The sequence below is a fragment of the Gopherus evgoodei genome, chromosome 1 (assembly GCF_007399415.2).
Source record: "Gopherus evgoodei ecotype Sinaloan lineage chromosome 1, rGopEvg1_v1.p, whole genome shotgun sequence".
Classification (NCBI taxonomy): domain Eukaryota; kingdom Metazoa; phylum Chordata; order Testudines; family Testudinidae; genus Gopherus; species Gopherus evgoodei.
This window is the reverse complement of record NC_044322.1, coordinates 139,863,941-139,885,300: the sequence shown is the minus strand read 5'-3', so window position 1 is coordinate 139,885,300 and position 21,360 is coordinate 139,863,941. Positions and strand designations below refer to the sequence as shown.

The 21,360-nt window shown below is 44.9% G+C and overlaps 1 protein-coding gene across 4 annotated transcripts in view; it reads left to right on the top strand.

Moving 5' to 3' along the window:
- SCML2 (Scm polycomb group protein like 2) overlaps positions 1-21,360 on the top strand; it is a 143,240-nt gene that overhangs the window by 22,318 nt on the left and 99,562 nt on the right. For 3 of the 4 annotated variants that reach the window (XM_030574148.1, XM_030574138.1, XM_030574157.1), the window contains exons 3-4: positions 1,394-1,462; positions 16,151-16,221. In XM_030574148.1, coding sequence (XP_030430008.1) covers positions 1,394-1,462; positions 16,151-16,221 — 140 coding nt within the window. Of the gene's footprint in view, positions 1-1,393; positions 1,463-16,150; positions 16,222-21,360 lie in introns of those variants that run through there. The other variant, XM_030574171.1, reaches the window with a different exon arrangement.

The window sequence follows — 21,360 nt, the reverse complement described above, 5'->3', positions numbered from 1 at the left end:
AGCACTTGCTCACTTATTTGCTTCCACTTCTAAATTGTCTATGTTGGAGATAATGGCGTCTCAGTTCCACCACTTCCTTGCTTCTGTAACACGCAAAATGTATGATCCTCTTTATGACATTGGATTGTACCTTCATTTTAGTTTCCAGGTAAGTATCAAACATCTGTCAAAAATATAGACATTTGTATGGAACTGGCAATTGAAATTGAAGTATGATCCTAAACTGAAAAGGGATTTGAATCCTCTGCAGCACAATGGATGTCTTAATATTTGCTAATGTGGCAAAGCTGTGAATAGAGTCAATTATGGGGTAGCTCATCTGTCTATGGGTAGCTTCATGGCTAACCTCTCTTGAGTTAGGCTAGCTTGAGTGAGAGCAGCGACACTGAAGTAGTGCTCAAGCTGCACAGAATGGCTGTGGTAGCAGCCGAGTAGTTGTGCTCACTTGAGCTGTAGCATATACCCCTTGACAGGCCAGCCAACTTGAATTAAAAGCACCACTACACTCAAGGGATTTTGTGAGAGGCTGGAACTTGAGTTAGGGGCAACACTCACATTATGACTTGAGTTATCTCTCCAGCCAGTCCTACTAGTTTTATTCCCCCTTATTTGTTCCCCGCACAGGGGGCTTTTCCTTGTGGTACTGATACCTGAAGTAAGTCAAGTGGAATTGATTGTGTGCTACTCATAGGTTTCACTCCATCTTTTTCTGCTGATTCATTGGTGTGGTATAGGTACAGGCCTGTATTCAATGAATTAGTGTTGCAGTGAGACCCCTAACTGAGAAATAAACTGTTAATATTTTTTTTCTGTTTGTTTGTCAGGACCTTCACCAAGATTGTCAAAAATGATTAGTGATCTTGGGTTCTGTAGTTTTTGTGTGGCCAGCTTGAGACACCTTAGAGGGGCTTGAATTTTAGAGGGTCGCGTGCAACACATTGAGCATCAAGACCTTTTCTTGTGTCTCAAATCACGAATGTCTTTTGGAAACCTTGGCTCAAAGGTCCAAGATGTTCTTTGGTTTAATACTCTCCCTCAAACTTTAAAACAAAATAAAAGCAATTAGAAAATAAAGGTAGATTGCAGTTTTAAAAATTTTGGAAAATGTTTGACGGCCAAGAAGCATTGTTTTTAGAATTCTTTCTTTCTGTGTTTGTACCTTTTTATCTTGATGTTAGTTTCTCTTTTAAACTCTGAGATGAACTAGAATAAGAATAAAATTTACCTTTTTATGACATAGTGAGATATATACACAAAAATCTGTGGCTAATAGAATGTATTTGTCTTGAGAGTTGTGTTTTAAAAGTGCTGTATATTAGACTAATTGTTACCCTGGACTTTAGTATGATATGAATGCTAAATCTGTTATGTAATGACATTTTATGTGTTGTAGATTCAAAGAATGTTAAAAAGGAGAAACATGGGAAGAGTCAGCAGTCAAACAACGTGTCTTTAAAAAATGGTAGGTATTTAGTCAAGGTAATGTTTAAATGTAAATATTTGGATTGTGTTGTCTGAGTATCTTTTACACCTCTCAGGCTGTTACTGATGACTGGAATACATAAAAGAATAGAATCATATGAACCACTGCTGTTAACTTCATTAGCAGACAGTGTTTTGATAATGCACATGTAAATGTCTTTGGAAGAGTGAAATGATTGACTTTAGCATAGTAGTTCAGCTGACCAAAAGGCAAATACTAGTTACCTATGTAATCCCCTGAACAAAAATAATGTGTGCATCCCAATTTTTTTAAGATGAAGTTTTCTACCTCCTCCTTTAGTCCTATCTATACCTTTTCTCTGCCTTCTCTCTGAAAAGTCTCCGTTGTTTTTTCTCCTTAACTAGCATGTTTGCTGATACTGAAGAGAGGAGTTGCAATAATTAGGCTGAATCTTCATTAGTGTTAAATGAAGGTAGAGAAGGTAAAATAATTTTATGCATTTGTTCTTCTGTATGAAAAACTAAAACACAAAGTTGATTCTTTGAGACTAAATAAAATTTCAGAGCATTTCCATCTGCAGTTGTTTCCCATAATTTGAAATAAAAAATGGATACCTTCACTCTCAGCAGAAAATGTGTTTTTTCATCAGGGACAATGGGTCTGTCATTTGGCGAGGGTGAGGAAATCACCTGTCATTGTGTTATGCAAGTATTTTTTTTATTTTTATTTTAAAGCGGACCCATTGACCTAGCTATATGTCTTATAGGCAACAACAAGAGTTTTCAGTAAGTTGTTGCCACCATCTCTTTCCTTTAACTAACAGAAGGGTGGGGCACTCCCACTGTCAGAGCCCACTGAGCCACACACTTACTCCTGGGGGAATTCTGCGCTTAAATTAAAAATTCTGTGCACAATATTTTTTAAAAAATTATTTGTCAAAATAACACAATATAATCACACCAGTTTCAGTTATTTTGGTAATTTATTTAAAAATACATATCAGCAAGTATGTCAACAACACAGAGAATGAAAAAGATTCTCCCAGGAGTAGAGAGTTTTTAAAGAAACACCTACGACAACCCATTTCCAGTGACGGGGTGCTGGAGAGGGCTGCATGATTCTTCCCCCCAGCCCAGACACATCCTCCTCCTCCTCCTCTCTAGAGCCCAGTCGTGCTACCCCACCCCAGACAAGTGCCCCCCGCCCGAGCCTGCCCCCCGCAGGTTTGTCCCACTGAGGGACGCGGTACATCCCTGCCCTTCCTCACCCTTTGCCAGAGCCGGGTCTCCTAGGCCTGCTCCTGTTAGGTGGATGAGGATCAAGCCCTGTTGCCTGAATGTGAAGAGCTTCCATTCTCGCCAGTCCAGGCACTTGGCTCACTGCAGAGCCTGGCTCTTCTCCAGCATGCAAAGTCCAGTGGCCCCTACAGGTGGCCAGTAGCTCTGCAGCACCAAGTCTATGGGGGAAAACATGAAATTCTGTACAGGACATTAATTCTGCACAAATTTGGTATTGTGCAGTGGTGCAGAATTCCCCCAGGAGTAACTCATGTGATCACTGCTGGTAAAAGGAAAAGCTGCCAGGTAGAGGAGCTAGTTAGAGACTTCATGAGGCATGGAGGTGGTGAAACAAGGTGGGTAATGAATTTGGGAGAGGTGAGAATAGTATGGAACTGACAAGGGTTTTGTGGAGAGTATTTTACCCAGAGAATGTCACATGTGCTGTTGACTGAGGTAAAAAACTTTTGAAGGGATCTTTTGTTAAAACTTTGATAGCACATCAGAGTTACAAAATTTCATAAAACTAAAACACTAAGGGCTTCCATGGACATCTAATTAAACAGAAGTTTTTAGTCTGCTACAGACACTTCTTGGCTGGTACCCCTGAAGATCTTTCCCATCAGAGGAAGAGTAGTCTCATTGGTCCTCACACTGGCTTTGAGCTATTTTTTCCATAGACTGGCATTGCAGTGAACCACAAATAATCCATGGAATGACATCCTCATGTCATATTAGATATCTGGATTGTAACTGTGTAGTTGTTATGACATCACCACCTGTAGATGTAATCTCACCACAGTGTTGTGTCTGCAAACACGTTAAAGCTCTCCAGAACTTCATTTGTCATTTTGACTCGTTTTCTTCTCCTCCCTAAGGCTGTAGAGAGAGAGGTGGTTTTTTCCCTCTTCCATTCCTAGCTACTGGGAGGGATCGTTGCTGCCAGTAAATACTGGGCAGTAGAGGAAATGGTTCTGTGATTAGTGTTCCACTTGCTTTCCTTTGCCAGTTTGAGTGAGAGGAGCTGCCACACTTAGGGACTCAAATGTCATGTCAATATTGGAAGTATTGCTCGGTTTGACATCTAACCTAATACACAGTGTGAATGTCAGCATGCGGATTTGAGCTGGTCCCATCAACCACTCCCTGGTACCATTCAGGGAGATCAGAGACCCTGTGCCATCAACTCTGGTTCTGGCTCTGGGCATCCATTGAGTCCCATATTGAAGAGGATGATGCTGGCACTAGCTGTTTTTGCACTGGTGGCAATGGACCTCCTCTGCCTTTCTGTCCTGACCTCTCCCTGGACTTTGCCAGGGCTGCTTAGTTTATAGCGCTGTTGGCTGGGTGGGCTGCTGAGCCTGAGGGTCTGTTGGCACCGCACCCTAATGTCTCCCTTCGACAGTCAGTGAAAGTGGGACTGGTGCTGGGCTTAGCACAAGGGACCTCCCCAGCACTAGGAACTTTTTGGCACCCCTGCTGTTGACACCACTGATGTAACCATGGCAGCACGCACCTCCCTCCACTTCAGCACTGTCAGTCACCTTGACTTCAGGGTTGACACCACTTCAAGCACTGGAAACATCGGAGGTGTATTTGATGCCAGCAGTACTGTTTCCACCATCTGCACCAGTTCCCTCTTCATTCTGGGCTATGGATGAGTCAGGCCAGTTGCTTGCACCCTCAGGGCTGGCTCCACCTTTATCCCCTGAAGCTCGGGACTCCTAAGCATTCAGATTGGGATCTTCTTCCACCCACTCTCCATTGCCTGACCTGCATCAGGGCCCAGTTAAGGAGAGCTATGGGTACCATGATAGGTGCTTGTCTCATGGTGGAAGTGGGGGCCCCGGCCTGGTGTCTACTGGCCACCAATGCCCTCTCCATTCTAGTGGGCTGCTTGAAATTTGTGGGATGCACCTCGGTTGCGTAGGTCCCACTCCTCATCTTGCTCTAAGGCAAGATCATTGAGCAATCCTGTGGTAGTGACGGTAGATCTGCCATAGGCCCAGTCACCAGTGAACTTTTCCCATGTGGAGCATCCAGAGTCGTCCTGTCCAGGTCTGTCAGTCCTGGAGTAGGATCCGGCTCTGGCACAGTTAACCACTTTGTCTTCACCCCCAGATGATTCTCTGGTGCCCGGATCTTTCTTTCTTTTGGTACCAGAAGATTTCAAGATGTACCAGGACCTTTTGTGGCACGTGGCTGCCTTCCCTGGGTATTCATACAGAGTTTCTGCAGGAGAATATTCATAAATTGTTGGACATCCTGCAGCCATCTGTCCCTGGGAGAGTAGCCCTTCCTATTAATGATGCACTCCTAGAGCCTGCTAAGGTTTTCTGGAGCATGTCGACTTCAGTACCCCCTATTGCAAAGCACATGGAGAAATTGCTACTTCATTGTGTTGCAGGGATTTGGGGATTTACTCCATCCAGCCCCAAATTCCCTGGTCATAACCATGGTGAACAATAGAGGCCTGCAGGACAGATTTACATCCACTCCGAAAGATAGGGAATCCAAGCAGATGGCCCTGATGAGTAGGAAGATTGACACATCCTCTTATTTGTAGATGCACATTGCTAACCAGCAGGCATTGCTGTCTAAATATGACTTAGTGAATTGGATGGCTATGTCTGAATTTGTGGACCAGTTGCCTGAAGTCTTCAGGGGGGAATTTTGGGCATTTATCTCTAACAGCTGCTTGGTGACTAAGACTTTTTTATGGTCAATGCTGGACATAGCGGATACTTCAGCCAGAGTAATGGCTTTGGTGGTGACCATGAGAAGGGAGTCCTGGCTGCAGAATACGGGCATTATCCTGGTGTGCAACAAACCATAGAAGATTTGCCCTTCAGCTGATGCTTTTTTCGGACAAGATGGACGAGATTCTGCACTCCTTCAAGGACTCTAGGGCTGCCCTATGATCTTTGGGGGTGTGTATGCCAACAGTGCAGATAGGCCACTACAGTGATTGATCAGCAGCAACAGTATTGTTTGCAGCACACATTTAGGAAGCCTTTCCCTCCCCTGAGACAGCAGAACTACCCCAGAAAGGGGCATAGGTCCTAGAGGAAGAAGCATTTAGTTCCGGGGTTTGGCCACTTGACACACCTTCCCCGGAGCCCCCACTAAGTTCTTGATTTTGACTTCTTGGTCCAGAGCAGTGTTACAATTTTTGCTCTCTTCTCCCCATTTCCTCTGTTTGGGAACAGACTGGCTTGCTTTCAAAATGCTTGGGGCTTGATCACTGCCGACAGCTGGGTCCTAACCACAGTCAGATTGGGGTATGCCATCCAGTTCCTTTCCATCTTCCCCACCCCCAGTTCCCATCCCTTTTAGGGACCCCCTCTTATGAAATATTGCTCCTCAAGCAGGTTTGCTCTCTGCTGGCTTTGGGAGCAGTAGAGGAGGTTCCACTGGAACACTGGGGTTATGGGCTTCTATTTCTGTACTGTCTGGTGCCTAAATTCAAGGGAAGGGTAAGACCTATTCTCAACTTTCCAGGCCTCAACAAATATATCAGGTACATGAGGTTCCAAATGGTCACTCTATCAACTGTCCTCCCCCCATTGTCACAGAACAACTGGTTGGCTGTTCTTGACCTTCAGGACACTAGTTTCATGTGACAGTTTTGCAGAGAAACAGAAAATTCCTTTGATTTGTCGTAGCGGAGCACCATTTTCAGTATATGGTGCTTTCCTTCTGCCTCTCTTCTGCCCTTTGGGTTTTTACCAAATGCATAGTTGTGGTGAAGGTGTACCTCAGCAAGAAAGGAATCCACATCTTCCCATATATGGACAACTGGTTACTGAGGGACAGGTCCAGAAAGAAAGTCCTTTCCCATGTCAACACTATAGTGCACTTGTTTGACCGTCTGGGTCTCATCCTAAACATTGAAATGTCAACTTTGGTTCCCCCTCAGAAAATCAAGTTCATTGGGGCCTTAATAGACTGTACACGTCTTTTCTACTGAATGACCCTTTTTCAGGCATTTTGCCACCTTTGGTTTAGTATGCAGTCTCAGACTTCCACAGTAGTTTGGATGTGCCTGAGGCTCTTGGACCACATGTCTGCTTGCACACAGGTGGTCCAGTTTGCAGGGTTGTGTCTTTGCTCCCTTTAAATGTAGCTCAGGACAGTTCATCATCCGACTCTTTACTCCCTGAGCATATTGGTCTGCCTCCTTCCAGTGGTCCTGGACTCCTTGCAGTGGTGGACCCTAATGGAAAATGTTTGTCAGGGTGTTCCTTTCGTCCAGTGCTTACCAACCAGGTCTGTTGTCACCAATGCCTCCCTAATGGATAAGGGAGCACATCTGGGGTCACTGAAAGTTCAAGGTCTGTGGTTGGAGCAGGAATCGTCACTACATATCAACGTGCTGGAGCTTCAGGCCATCTACAGTGCATGTTATCCTTGCATCAGTGGCTCAGTGGTTCACATACTTACTGAGAATACCACAGCCTCATATTATGTGAACAGGCAAGGATGCTCTGCCAAGAGGCAATCAGGTTGTGGCAGTTCTGCATCAAAGAGATGATCACTCTATTAGTCACCACTTGCCCAGGGTCCAGAATCATTTAGCGAACAATCTCAGCAGGAATTTTTCCCTGAGTCATGAGTCGTCTCTGAAGACAAGTGTCTTCCAGGTCATTTTTGCAGCTTGGTGCATTCTGACGATTAACCTGTTTGCTATGAGGGACAACAGGTAATGCCATCTGTTCTGCTCTCAAAGGGATCTCAGTATAGGGTCCCTGTCTGACACTTTTCATCTCAGCTGGCTGTTGGCAATTTGTACACGTTTCCTCCAAGTCATTTTCAAACTGAAGATGGATATGGCCAAACTCATTCACATTGCCCCAGTGTGGCAGAGGCAGTGCTGGGTCTCTGACCTTCTTGTGCTATCAGTTCAGCCTCCTATTCCCCTTCCTCTCCATCCTGACCTACTTACACAGAATCATGGTCGCACCTCATAGCTCAGCCCCTGCATCTCATGGTATGGTTGCTTCGTGGCTAAATGAGGAGGAAGTGTGGTCAGCAGCTGTTCAATAGGTTCTATTCAACAGTAGGGAGCCCTCTACCAGAATGGCCTACTTGGCGAGATTGAAGCGGTTTTCAATGTGGTCATTGGCCCACCGAATTCAGCTGACGCTGGCTTCTATTCAGGACATCCTGGAATACTTGCTGCACCTTGTGTCATTGGGCCTTGCACGTAGCTCATTGAGAGTACATCTGGTGGCCATATCAGCATTTCATTCCCCTATTCAGGGAAGATCTGTCTTCTCCAGTGCCGTGGTAGCAAGATTCTTAAAAAGACTGTATTGCATACCCCAGTCTAAGAATCGGTTCCTCTGGTGAACCGTAACACTGTCCTAGCCACTTTAATGGGACGCCCGTTCAAGCCCCTGGCATCTTGTACATTTCCACTTTTGTGTCAGAAGTCTGCATTCCTGGTAGGATAACGACTGCAAGGAGAGTCTCTGCCAGTTGCAGGCTCTAAAGGCAGATCCTCCTTATACGCAATTATCTAAGGAGAAAGTGACTTTATGTCCACATGCAAAATGTTTGTCTAAAGTGGTTTCTCAGTTTCATTTGAACCAGGTGGTACTTTTACCTATGTTCTTTTCTAAGCCACATCATCTCCAGAGGAGCAGTGTCTACATACATTAGATGTCAGTTGATGTCTAGCCTATATGGACATGTCTAAACCGCTTCATGCTTCACCTGCCCTGTGTGTGTTGTATGCCGATTATATGAAGGGGCACGTGGTCCCTTGATAGACAGTCTCTAAATGAATAACATTCTGTATTAAGACTGAATATGAAATAGCTTTAGCTGCACCTCCTCAGAGGGGGTGCGATCTCATTCTGTGAGAGCAGAAGCAATGTCAATAGCATTCCTTAGTGACATCTCGATATTGGATACTTATAGTCTTCCATACATACATTTGCAAACTATTATGCTATTACCGCATCTTCCAGAGTGGATGCAAGTTTTGGTAGGGCAATCCTGCAATCCCTGTTTAGGTAGACTCCAAGCCCTACCTACTGACGTGAATACGGCTTGTGACTCACCTAAGTGGAATACACGGTCGCATCTACTCAAAGAAGAAGAAATGGTTACCTGCTGTAACTGTGGTTCTTCGAGATGTGATTCAGACGTGTATTCCCGACCCAGCTTCTGTCTCCTATGCATCTAGTCTCTGGGTGTTTGGTGTGAAGGAACTGAGGAGGGTTGTGGCGGCACAGCCTCAAATAGCCAGGGCAGGGGATATGGTCACAAGGCGTGAGCGCTGCTCCTCTACCGGTACTGCTAGGCAAAATTCTCTGGCTTCGGTGCACTGGGCATGCACACACGTAAGTGGAATACACATCTACATCACATCTTGAAGAACCACAGTTACAGTAAGTAATTGTTTACTCTGCTTGCCCAAATTGGGAGGTGGCTAAGGAGGCAACTTTTATCCCTCCTGCTCTTGGGATTTGAATAATGGCTCTCTCTCCTTTCATGACCACATTCTAACTACTCAGCTTCTCTTGAGCGCATTCTTAAGTGATGCAAAGGTAACCCATATATCGGAGGCAGGGTGATCACAGGGTACTGGACTTAGTCGTGAGAGCCAATTTCTGCTATGCCATAGACCAGGGGTCGGCAACCTATGGCACATGTGCCAAAGACGGCATGTGAGCTGATTTTTTAATGGCATGCTGCTGCCTGCCAGAGTCCCGGCAGGCAGCAGCATGCCATTAAAAATCCTGCCCGGCCCGGCCTGCTCTTCTCTGCCCTCCAATTTCTCCCCCCCACTGCGGGGCAAGGGGCTGAAGCTTGGTCCAGCCGGCTCCCCTTCCTCTTCCCGTAGTGTGCTGGGTTCCTGCCCCTCCTCCGCCTCTCCATCCCTCCCTCCCCTGCCGGCTGATCAGCTGATGTCCCTTGTGAGGGAGGGGGTCCGGAAGGAGCAGATTCAGCGTGCTCACTGCTCCCGGCGGAGGCAGAGAAGAAGCGGGGGCAGGGCCTTGGGGAAGGGGGTGGTGGTAGAATAGGGGCATATCCCCTCCAGCCCTCTGCCCTGACCCCCCCCACACACATACCCCCAGCCCTCTGCCCTGAGCCCCGTAGCCTTGGACATCCCCGAGGCCCATTGCCATGAGCCCTGTGCCCCCCTCATACACACTCAGCCCTCTGCCCTGACTCTTGCACCCCCCACATCCCCACCCTGAGCACCAAACAGGAGCTCCTGCACCCCACCCCCCGCATTCCCACTTGCACCCCTTGCACCAAATGGGAGCTGTTCAGGTAAGTGTGCCACACGCAAATCTGTCCCAACCCTGAGCCCCCTCCCTCAATCTATCTCCTGGCCAGACCCTTCGCCCCCAGCCCTGTGCTCAGTCTATTCCCACCCTCAGCTCAGTGCAGAGAGAAGAACATGGGCCAGAACCAGGGAGAAGGTAGGTACCCACTGTATGTGGGCAGGGCCGGGACCCCAGACCGGCAGCGGGCTGAGCTGGTCTGGCAGCCGGGATCCCGGCTGAGCGGCAGCGGGCTGAGCCGCTCAGTCCACTGCCGGTCTGGGGTCCCGGCTGCCGGCCTCGCACAGCCCACTGCCGGTCTGGGGTTCTGGCTGCTGGACCCTTGCCAGCTGGGGTCCTGTCCGCAGGCCCCACTCAGCCCGCTGCTGGCCTAGGTGAACAGAACCCCAGACCAGCAGCAGGCTGAGCAGGCCGGTGGCGTAAGATCAACATTTTAATTTAATTTTAAATGAAGCTTCTTAAACGTTTTGAAAACCTTTTTTATTTTACAATACAGCAATTGTTTAGTTATATAATATATAGACTTATAGAGAGTCCTTCTAAAAACCATTAAAATGTATTACCGGCACACGAAACCTTAAATTAAAGTGAATAAATGAACACTCAGCACCCCACTTCTGATAGGTTGCCGACCTCTGCCATAGACCAACTGTATGATCCTGGGCAAGTCGCTTCACCTCTCTATACCTCCATTTATCGATTTATAATACTAGGACAGTAATACCCTCCAATGTAAAGTTCATTGAGGTTTATGGATGAAAACAATTGTTGCTTGTTTGACTAGAAGAGAGACAGGGAACTACTCTTAGTGCCAGCTGAACAGAGTGGCCTTAGAATGCAGAATGCCTCTACAGTGGGAGCTCCTTGGTCTTGTAGTAGGACTGTGGGAGACTCGCCAGTTAAGACTGGAAGTTGATGAGGAGGTGTAACTTGGAGCTGTGTGTAGGAGGAATGAGGAGAATAAAAGAACTGAAGGAGGGAAGGATGGGTATGGTAAAACTTCTGATAAGGAGAAGGGCTCCAGTAAATCGATGAGAGACGATATTTGGGAGTGGAAGGACTGAGGATAATGTACAAGGGAAGGGAAATATTTGCATTATGGGGATAATTTTTTTCATATTTTAACTCATCCATTTGCAAGAGTATGTGAGGCTATCAACTCACCAAGCAAAATTAGAGCTAAAACCCAGGATTGATAAGGAGAGAGTGGGCTAATGAGTGAAAAAAACAGGATATTGAACGTGTGAGGCTCCCAGCGGCCTGCACAGGAAGGAGTGGAGACTTGAAGAACAAGCAAGCAGTGGCCATCCTGGAAGGAAGAGTCAGTGAAGTTTCAGCTTTCATTAAGACTGCTTGCATATCTGTAGCAGCACTCTACTTAAAAATGAGGTTGAATCCAAAGAGAAATGTATAGGTTTGGATACGTATTTCAATTTAAGCCACTCTGATGTGTCCTTTACCAGCAGCCATGCAAGACGGCGAGGAGCTCTGTGTATCACCAAAGTAGTGAAATAAGTCTACATAAAATCCATACTTGTAAAATTTGAGGACACCTTACTTGTAACCTCAGTGTGTCTGAGGGGGAATACAACTCTTAAAGCTGGAGGGGTGGGATGTTAAGAGGGGTTTTTGGGATGGGAGCGGAGAGACAGACCACTCCCCCCCACAGCATCAGAGGGAGGAGTTGTAAAAAGCGACAGAGTCCTGTGGCACCTTATAGACTAACAGACGTATTGAAGCATAAGCTTTCATGGGTGAATACCTACTTGTAGATCCTAATGAGCCAAAAAAGATGAGGTTTACAGCTTCCTGCTCTGAAAAGACCTATGCCAGCCTTGAAGAAAGTACCAGGGTACTTGTAGTAGTCAACTGAGCAGAAGAAATCCAGAGAGAACCTCTAAGGAGCCATGCCAGCCCAGAAGAAAGAGCTCAGATATCAGTTTGGGGACACAGCCATCTGCCGGAAATCCAGAATGAGCCTGTGGAAAACTAGAAACTGGCTGAGAGCCTGAGCCTAGATAGGAGGCCCCAATCTGCTAAACACCAGCCAGGCAAGGGGAAGCTTTGTGAGAGAACAACTGAGTTCTGATGCAAAAACTAATATTGTGGGCGTTTGGTTTTATTCTGTGGTGGGCAGGCTTAATAATATAATAAAATCTGTCTATTTAATGTGTTGTACATAAGCTAGATCTTTGAATCTGTATTCAGAATTCTTAGACTAATTTCTGGTATTCTGATAAGGATTAAATAATGTACAGTTGCATCTGAGGGTTCAAGGAAAACATGAAAAACAAGTTGCTGTGTAAATGTCTGTAAAATGTAATAGAAAGTAAATAATTGCACAAGAGAACATTTTTGGTAACTTTTTGTGTTTATTATAAACCAGTGGTTCTCAAACTTTTGTTCTGGTGACCCCTTTTACACAGCAAGCCTCCGAGTGCGATACTTTTTTTGAATATTTAGCACTATTATAAATGCTGGAGGCAAAATGGGGTTTGGGGGTGGAAGCTGATAGCTCGCGACCCCCTGCATGTAATAACCTTGTGAACCCCAGTTTGAGAACCCCAGTAATAAACATTGTCATTGGAGATATCCAGTTTGTGTAGTTTTTTCAGAAGAGCAGGACAATAATGAGGGGATGATACTGCCTAATCCATTGATTGCAATATTGATGACAGGCTACCAATGATGCCATTGCTGGCTAACTGCAGTGCACGAACATTAACAGTTCAGACTATGGCCAAGAGTTCAATAACTGAAATAAAACAGAAGACAAAACTTAAACATGGCTGCCAGTTCTAAAAACCAGTCTGTCTAGACAGGGGTGGGGAACCTCTGGCCTGCGGGCTGGATCTGGCCCACTGCTTAATTTAATCTGGTCAATGACAAGTCTCCACGCTGTGGGCTGGAAGCCCCGAGCCTCGGTGCCTCTGCCCACAACGTATAGGCAGAGGGCGATCAGGAAGCTCCATCTGCTGACCCCAGCACTGGCTCTGCAGCTCCCATTGTCCGGGAACCGTGGCTAATGGAAGCTGTGGGGGCAGCACCTGTGGGCAGAGGCAGCACACACCACACAGAGCCCCCTGGCTGTGACTCTGCCTAGGAACCGGACATGCTGGCTGCTACCAGGCACAGCATGGACCCGCTGCACAGCCAACTGGAAACTGGCCAGAGCCTGAATCCCCTGCCCCAGGTCGGAACCCTCTGCCGCACCCGAACTCCCTCCCAGACCCCGCCACCCCTACCCATACCCCAGCCCCACCCCACATCCAAACTCCCTCCCAGACCCTGCACCCCCACCTGCGTCTCAACACCCTGCCCTGTCCCTGAGCCTCCTCCCACACTCCAAATCCCTTGGCCCCAGCCCGGAGCCCCCTCCTGTACCCCAAACTCCTCATCCTCAGCCAGCCCCAGAGCCTGCACCCCCAGCTGGAACCCTCACCCACTTCTACATCCCAACCCCTACTTCAGGCTGGAGCCCCCTCCCACATCCTGAACCCGTCATTTCTAGCACCACCCCAGAGCCTACGGGAAGCCCCAAGCCTCCATGCCTCCCTGTGGGGCTCTTTGTGGCCCACGACTGATTTTTTGTGTGTGTGTCAGTGGCCCCTGATAGAAAAAGGTTTCCTACCTCTGGTCTAAACCTTTGAAAGTATAGTATTAGCAGTACTGACCAAATTGGTAGTACACTACATTTGTTTTCTTACTGTCTCTGGTAATTCAGCATAAAATTACCTGTGTCTTGAATTGGGGTAATATACAAGGAAATTTTTTTATTTTAAATGGTTTGTTGTGAGCTAATTTTCCTGTAGGTTGAAGTTTTATTCTACCTCCATTCCTAAAATTCTCTCCAATACTAGAGCCTCAGATAGGTGTATATGTTCAGAAAATAGCATTAGTTTTTTATCTGCAAATGATCTTTCACTGGATATAGAGAAGCGTGTTTTGTTAAGAGCGTTATTTTCTCATGTGACAATTTCCGTAGACACACACATCCCCTTTCTGCTGTTTCATATTCTCTTCATGAAATAAATTGCACAATATTAAGTATTAGCTGTGAATGAATTTAGCTTTAATTTACTTCAGTTTTGGCCTATGCTCGCAAAGGAAGGAAACCGAATGTCAACTTCTGACTGTGCAGAAAGGAGTTTATAGATAAAATCTAGCTATAGGGAGAGGGATAGCTCAGTGGTTTGAACATTGGCCTGCTAAACCCAGGGTTGTGAGTTCAGTCCTTGAGGGGACCACTTAGGGATCTGGGGCAAAAATTGGTCCTGCTAGTGAAGGCAGGGGGCTGGATTTGATGACCTGTCAAGGTCCCTTCCAGTTCTAGGAGATTGGTATATCTCCTGTTATTATTAAATGATCTGCAGGTGAATGAAACTGCAAACTCCCTCAATGGCCAGTGAAAGAAAGCACTCTTCCTTATAGCTACCTGTGTAGTTTTATGTTTGTTGCCTTATTTTGTTTACTTGCTGTAAACATGATCCCCTGAGGAAAAGACCTTTCTTGGCTCCCTCATCTTGCTTCTGAGTCATCCCATCAATTTACAGCTACTACTGCTGTGATCATTTGGGAAATGCTGACTATGCAGAGATAATATCTTGAAGATATTAGCCAAGGCCTTTCCTATCAAAGGCTAGTGCTTCTGGAATATTTTCCCATGGGACAGTCATTGATGAACATCACTGGTATCTTTCAGGGCAACAATGAAAAGTTTTCAGTTATTTGTGTGTTTTGTTGCTTAGGAAAAAATTGGTTTTGAGGTATTTTTCTGTTTTCCTTCTTTAAATGGAGTTGTGTTTAATGTTTAGTTATAAATGTAGCCAAATAACTTCATTGATGCCAGTTCCCAGAAGACAATTTGATTTGATTTTACTAGCTATCTAAAACGAATATTTTTTTTTTGATGCAAACACTATGATAGCTATTGTTTATTTAGCCACTAGATGGCATCATTACACCATTTATGTTCTCATTTAAACTTTGTGAAGAGGTGATGGACAAGATGACTGTTGCTTCTCTTTCCTGTTTTTAGATACATCAACTTAAAGATTATAGACAATTTCACTGTAGAAGCAAAATGTGCGCTGTACTATTTTAGTTCTTTTCTTGTGACTTGTATCCACTTAAGCCATGCTTATTTGGATCATTGACCATATTATATTTCATCTTGATTGATTAACTCATATAACTACATTTTTGTAGCCCTTTGAACAGCAGTCTAAAAATCATCGAAGAATTTGAAAAGCCTAGTGATATATGAAGTGTTATTTGATTCTGTTGCTAAGTGTTAAGGCAAAATATTTGCATATTTGGTTAGAAAGACAGCCTCATCTAGATCAAATGTAGGATAGGGAGCCAGAAATTCATGGGTTCTAGTTGTGGAGCTAGCGTCATGTTCACAGATTGCACTAAACCCCAAACCCATTCTGGTTTGTACTGGGGTCAAGGTACTAGCTGACTCTTCTGCACAAGTCTTCTTGATGTGCACACTCTTTATTAAAAGAGCTTACATGGTCCTGGATGTAGAGTATATAACAATAGAATATGACTGTCTCACAATCTTTAACAAATTTATCTTCACTACTCCAGCATAGGACGTGCTGCTTTTCTCGTTTTACAAATGTGGAACTGAAACACAGAGGCTTGCACAAGATCATACAGGAAGTCTCTGGAGCAGCATATGGAATCCCGCTCTAGTGATTCGCAGCCTAGCATCCTAACTACTGGACCATCCTTCCTCACTACTGATGAAATATGTTGAAGCTGGTTTCAGAGTAGCAGCCGTGTTAGTCTGTATCTACAAAAAGAACAAGAGTACTTTTGTGGGCTACAGCTAATGCTCAAATAAATTTTAGTCTCTAAGGTGCCACAAGTACTCTTGTTCTTTATGTTGAACTGTGTACTGAATCTTTCTGTGGTGTGTCTTTCCTATGGATTAACAAAGTTTTTAAAGTCTCTCAAAGGCTGTCAGTCTGGTGTCTTTCACACAAAAGGAATTCACTTTTTAGAATTTACTTTAAAAAGGCTAGAATTAGAGTTCACCTAAACAGCTGTTTCCCCCTAAAAGTTTGCACAATACATTCCCTTAAGAGTTGCCTAACTTTTCTTTTTATCTCTTCTAGAACACTTTAAGTGGGATAATTACTTGAAAGAGACTGGATCGCTAGCTGCTCCTCCACATTGTTTCAGACAGGTACACAAAATTCTTTTATGTAAATGTATGTGTATTTATGTGTATTTTAAGGGGACCAATAGCAAGCCTTATATTATGGGTGCCTATGGCTTCCCTTTGTAACCTCCTGTTGTCATTTGCTTATAACTTTGGCAAACCTTAACCATTTAAGCTGAAGTTTTCTGTGCTTGGTGTCTGCCTCAAGTCAAATTTTCTTTGAAAGGTTGATCAGAAATATTGCAGCTGTCTTTCAAGAACAAGGCTAGTGGAAATATAGGGAATCTTGTCAATGTTTAAAATTTTTACAGCTCTTTTTGAACAGCTTTAGCATGTCTCTTCATGGTTTAGAGCAAGAATTTAAAATATGGCTGAGAGTCAGAGTAGTGCCTTTTGTCATCCTTTGCCCAAATTCCTCATTTGTACATCTGTAGTAGAACTTACTTAGCACTTGTCCCTTAATTTTCTGAACCTTCCAACTGCACTGTGCTGGCTCCCAGCACTCTGAGTCTCCAGCATCATTCTGAAGTAGCCCTACAGAATTGAACCTCTGAACAGGACATAAACAGTATGGTGGCTGCTGTAGCTTTCCCCCCAACAGAATTAACAAGAGTTGGTATAAGAACCTATCAACCAATATAAATTATTAAAATAACTGTGAAATCATTTGGTATGTTTTTGTTCTCTTAAGAACTTTGTCTTGAGAAATTTAATTAAAATTGCATTACAGGAAGTTTGAGAATTTTGTTGTACGTATTTCAATTAAACATTGCCACCACACACAGGTGTACCTGTTCTGATTACTGGAAAGTGTCGTGGCAATCTTGTATTTTGTAAATTAAACCCATATTGAAGTGTCATAAAGGTAATCAATAAAACATATCACGGAGTTGTCTCTTGCGTTTTTTGTTGGGGAGAAGATAACTTTATCCATCCTTCCAATGTTGAAGTTTCAGAAATGTTTCCAGGCAATAAGCAAATATTGTGAGAGAACTCAGGCTTTGGTGTATTCTGTTTTTTGCTGTGTTTATTTCTTTGGAGTTCAGTGGTGTCTTGCTCATCTGTTACCTTAAGCCCAGGCTTGTGAGGCCACTGAAGACCAAGGCATGCCATTCTCATTTCCCTCTTTCTTCTTCAGACAGTTTGTTCACAGCCCAGAATATTTAAAGTAAGTAAATCGATACCGAGCCTTTATACAGTATCCTTTGGCCTCTCAGGGCCAAACTATTACCTCTGGTTAAGGATTTCACAACCGTCCTTCCTGTGGCTGTGCCATGGCTCAAACCAGCTTCTCCAGCTCACCAGTAGTCAGGTTCTTTTCCTGCTTCATAGTCTCTCTTGGCTCACTCAAGGCTTCTGTTTTTATCTCCATATGAGAAGACCTGATTTTAGCTGCATGACCTGCCTGTCATGTGACTTTGTTTATTTTCTTCACTCGGGGAGGTGAGCTCGGTGTCACAGGTGGGGTTGGACCCATCAATCCTTAAAGAGCCAGTCACCCTGTCACAGCTTTCCACTCCCTCAAACCAGAACACATGTTTTAAAAGGAATTTTCCTGCTGCTCACTTCTTCTGATGTTGAGTGATATATGGTCTTTTCACTAACTCAGATTTCTTTTGGTGTACCATAGTTCTGTGTTCACGAGCGCCATTTCAGATTTTGGTGGGGGATAGGGCAACTTTAACTGTGATTCTAGGGGTTACTTAGGCACCTGACAACTGTAGCTTTCTTGTCAGCTAATTTCTAAATTATCTACAAGAGCACTGTATCTAATTCCATATAAAGAAAGGAAATTAAATAAATGTTAGACCCACACAGCTTAAATACTAACATGTTCTGACATCTTGTGTCAAGTCACTTAAGGGACATTGGTTAGGTTTAAAATTTTAATGTGTATTCTTGCTTTACTAATTCTTGAATACAACAATTGTAGAAAAATCTAGATTACTTTCTATCATGTAGATTACTTACTTTTTGAAGTTCACAAAGCTTGGACTAGATCATTTAACTTTTGGAAACATCCTACTAGGGCAAGACCTGGTGAGTTTATACTGCACCTGCCTGGGGCTCTAGTGATATTACTCTACTACAAATAGTAATAGAGTAGAAACTGACTTTAAACAGGACTGAAACTGACACTTTCAATTCACTTTCCAAAAGGATCTTAAACACAACACTACAGTGATTTGAATTGCAGTTCTCACAGGAGAATATTTAAAATCAAATGCCAAGAAAATTCCACATTTTAAAACTGAGGAAAAAAAATCGAGTCTTGTTTATTATTTAGAATTTGTATATATGTTTTTGAAAGTACTATTCTGTGTTTGAAGACTGTGCCTCAGTTCCCATTGCTATAAAATGGGAATAATACTTTCCTGCCTTCATAGGAATTAAAAGGATTAGATAGAGATCTGTGGGACAGAAGCTGAGCCTTCCTAATAGTTTGTGCTTAGCACACTGGAGGACTCTATTGATTAAGGTCTTTGGGTGCTACTGTAACATTAGTCAGCTGTTGAGATGCCCTCTGGTGGTAACTAAAGGGGACCTACCTAGGGGGTGGGATGTTGGCGGAGTACAGGTCGATCTCTGTGTTGGCCAGCAGCACAGCCATCATCCCCCTGTGCTCAACATCTGCTGGCAGGGTTTGCAGCACGACACAGCTGTCCTTGAAGTTGCAACCACTAATGGACGTGACAAGTCAGGACCAGAAGGGTCTGTCTCTGGTCTCTTCCCAGAGAGAGCTGAGGGTGCTCCATGCGTCTCTGAGGGCAAAAGGGGCCCAAGACCCACTTAGCTGCTACTAGTCACCCCCCCCCCACCTTTCTTCAGCTCCCCCTCCCTCAGCTGCTCCTTCCACACTCACTGCCCTGTCCCTCAGGGCACAGTCCTATGTCCTCACTTCTTTCTTCCCCTGGAGATTGACTCCCCTTTTGCATCCCACTTCCTTCCCCCTGCCAGTGGGGGCCCTGTGGTTCCCTGTCCTTCCCACCACCACCACCCCAGAGGACCCTATGCTTCCCCACCCTCACTATGGGGTATGCTCCCCCACCAACACTGTGGACCCTGTGCTACCCTCCACCTTGATTGACCCCTCTTTCTTGCCTGCCCTACCCCCAAAGGCCATGCTCGCTGCCCTACTACTGTTGGTTAGGAGGATTGTCACTTCGTATAATCTCAGCTGATGATTGGTGGAGGCAGATGAGGCGGTGGGGTGAGTGAGCTAACATAGTGGAAGAAATTGACCAGGAGAATACTGGCTCCTGGAGGAGGGGACCTGGCTTCATGGGGCTACAGCTAAGAGCTCCACCTGGGACTGGGATGTGTGCTTTGAGCAGATCTCTTGTACGAAACTTGGGGAAGGGGTGCCCCCTACTCTCCCTAAATTGTCTCTCTGCCTATGTTGCTTGTGTGTGCAGCTGCACAGCCCTGTAATGGTGGTGTACTATTTTAGTACACCTCAAAAACTCTGTTCCTGATTTGGAAGTTTAACAGAAACTCTTTGAGATAAAGCTGTTAGATTGTGCAGTAATCACATTTGTTCATTTGGTATCAACCAATATCCAATCCACCAGCCCACAGAAATCTAATGCCGTCAGCTCCTACAAATGGTTAGCTGAGTTTTGGTTGTGTCTGTAAGTAAGATGATTGACCCTTGAACAAACAAAGGTTTGGAAATTTGGCTGGCTCACTTCAGAAATATTGTTTACATTTGCACCAAATAATTTTCTTTGGTAAGTATTTGTAATTAAACTAAGGATTATCTAATATACACTGAGAGCCAAAGATTTTTTTTGTATCAGTGGTAATATAAAGGCTGAAGGCTCAGGTTTCTACTGGGTTAACTAGGAATAGGAGGAGTCCCTCTGGAAGGGTATGGCAGTGCAAAGAACCTATGCCTGACTATTAAAATGAAATGTATTATATATTTTGGAAGGTCTCTTGTGGCCAAAATCAAAGTAGGTAACGTTTGTGCAGTGTTCTGAAAATCTAAAAGGTGTTATATTGGTCAGATGTCTAAGTAATGGTTTCAGAATTTGCTAAATGCTATTTCAGTTATTTAGACTTAAGTGCCCAAAAACTTAGCTGGTGCAGAGTTATGGTTCCCCTGTAGTGCTATGTGCCCTTACAGAATGTGGAGAAGGGACTACATTTAAACTTCTGAAAACCAGGAAATAAAAAGTTAATTGTGGGTTTTGGGGATTAGGAGGAATTGGAACAGAAGCCTCTCACTATATAGCCCTGATCCCTTTCTCTCCAACCCTCTCTGCTGTGCACTGTTCACTGCACCCATCTCCTATGCCATAGTCCACCAACTACTCAGGTTCCACTACCACTGCTCCAACTGCAACTTTCACTCCATCATGCCAATTGCGCCGCACTCCCTAGACATACATTCCAGTGCTTGAAACCTGCCCCCTCACATTCCTGCTGCTTTGAGTCCCCCCATCCACACACCAGTTCCATCCTCCTCTTTGCCACTCCAGATTCCTGGAAAGCTTGGAGGGACAATAGTAGGGAAAGTGGTGGGACTCTGAGAAGTGCATGTACTAGCTGGAGGCAGGAAAGGGCAGAGTTCAGCGTCCGTGTCCAAAATCTGGGCCTACTGTAGGGGGAATGGGCTTTGCACATCCATCTGCCTCTCAGAAGTGTGAAATGGCTATTTATCTTAATGAGATGTTCTGAATAAGAACACTCTGTGGAGATGAATAGGGCCTGAAACAATAGCTGTGACATATGTGAACAGCTCAGTGTCAGTAGGTGTGCTCAAATCCCTCAGTCTCCTTCCCCTCTGCTTGTGAGTATATGCCATGTATGAAGCATGCCTGTTCTCAGCTCCTCACCCCTGTCTCAGCACTGTGTGCTTGGTGCATGCTCCGAGTATGACTGTTCTCAGCTCCCCAGATCCCAACTCACACAGAAGGGGGCAAGGAGAAGGGCTTAGACCCCCCCGCTCTCCCGAGAGGCCTGGCTCCCCCAGTACTATCTCATGGGGGCAGAGAGAGAAGAGATAGCATTCAGGTTAAAAGGAGTGATATGCCGGCAACCATTCTCACCTCTGCGTAGAGCATGTTTGAATTCTCCTTTGAGTAGTGTCCTTATGTGTGTTCTACCCTAGGTGTGCTTGCATTCCTGTGCTGCTGACAGGAGAACTTTGATAGCAGT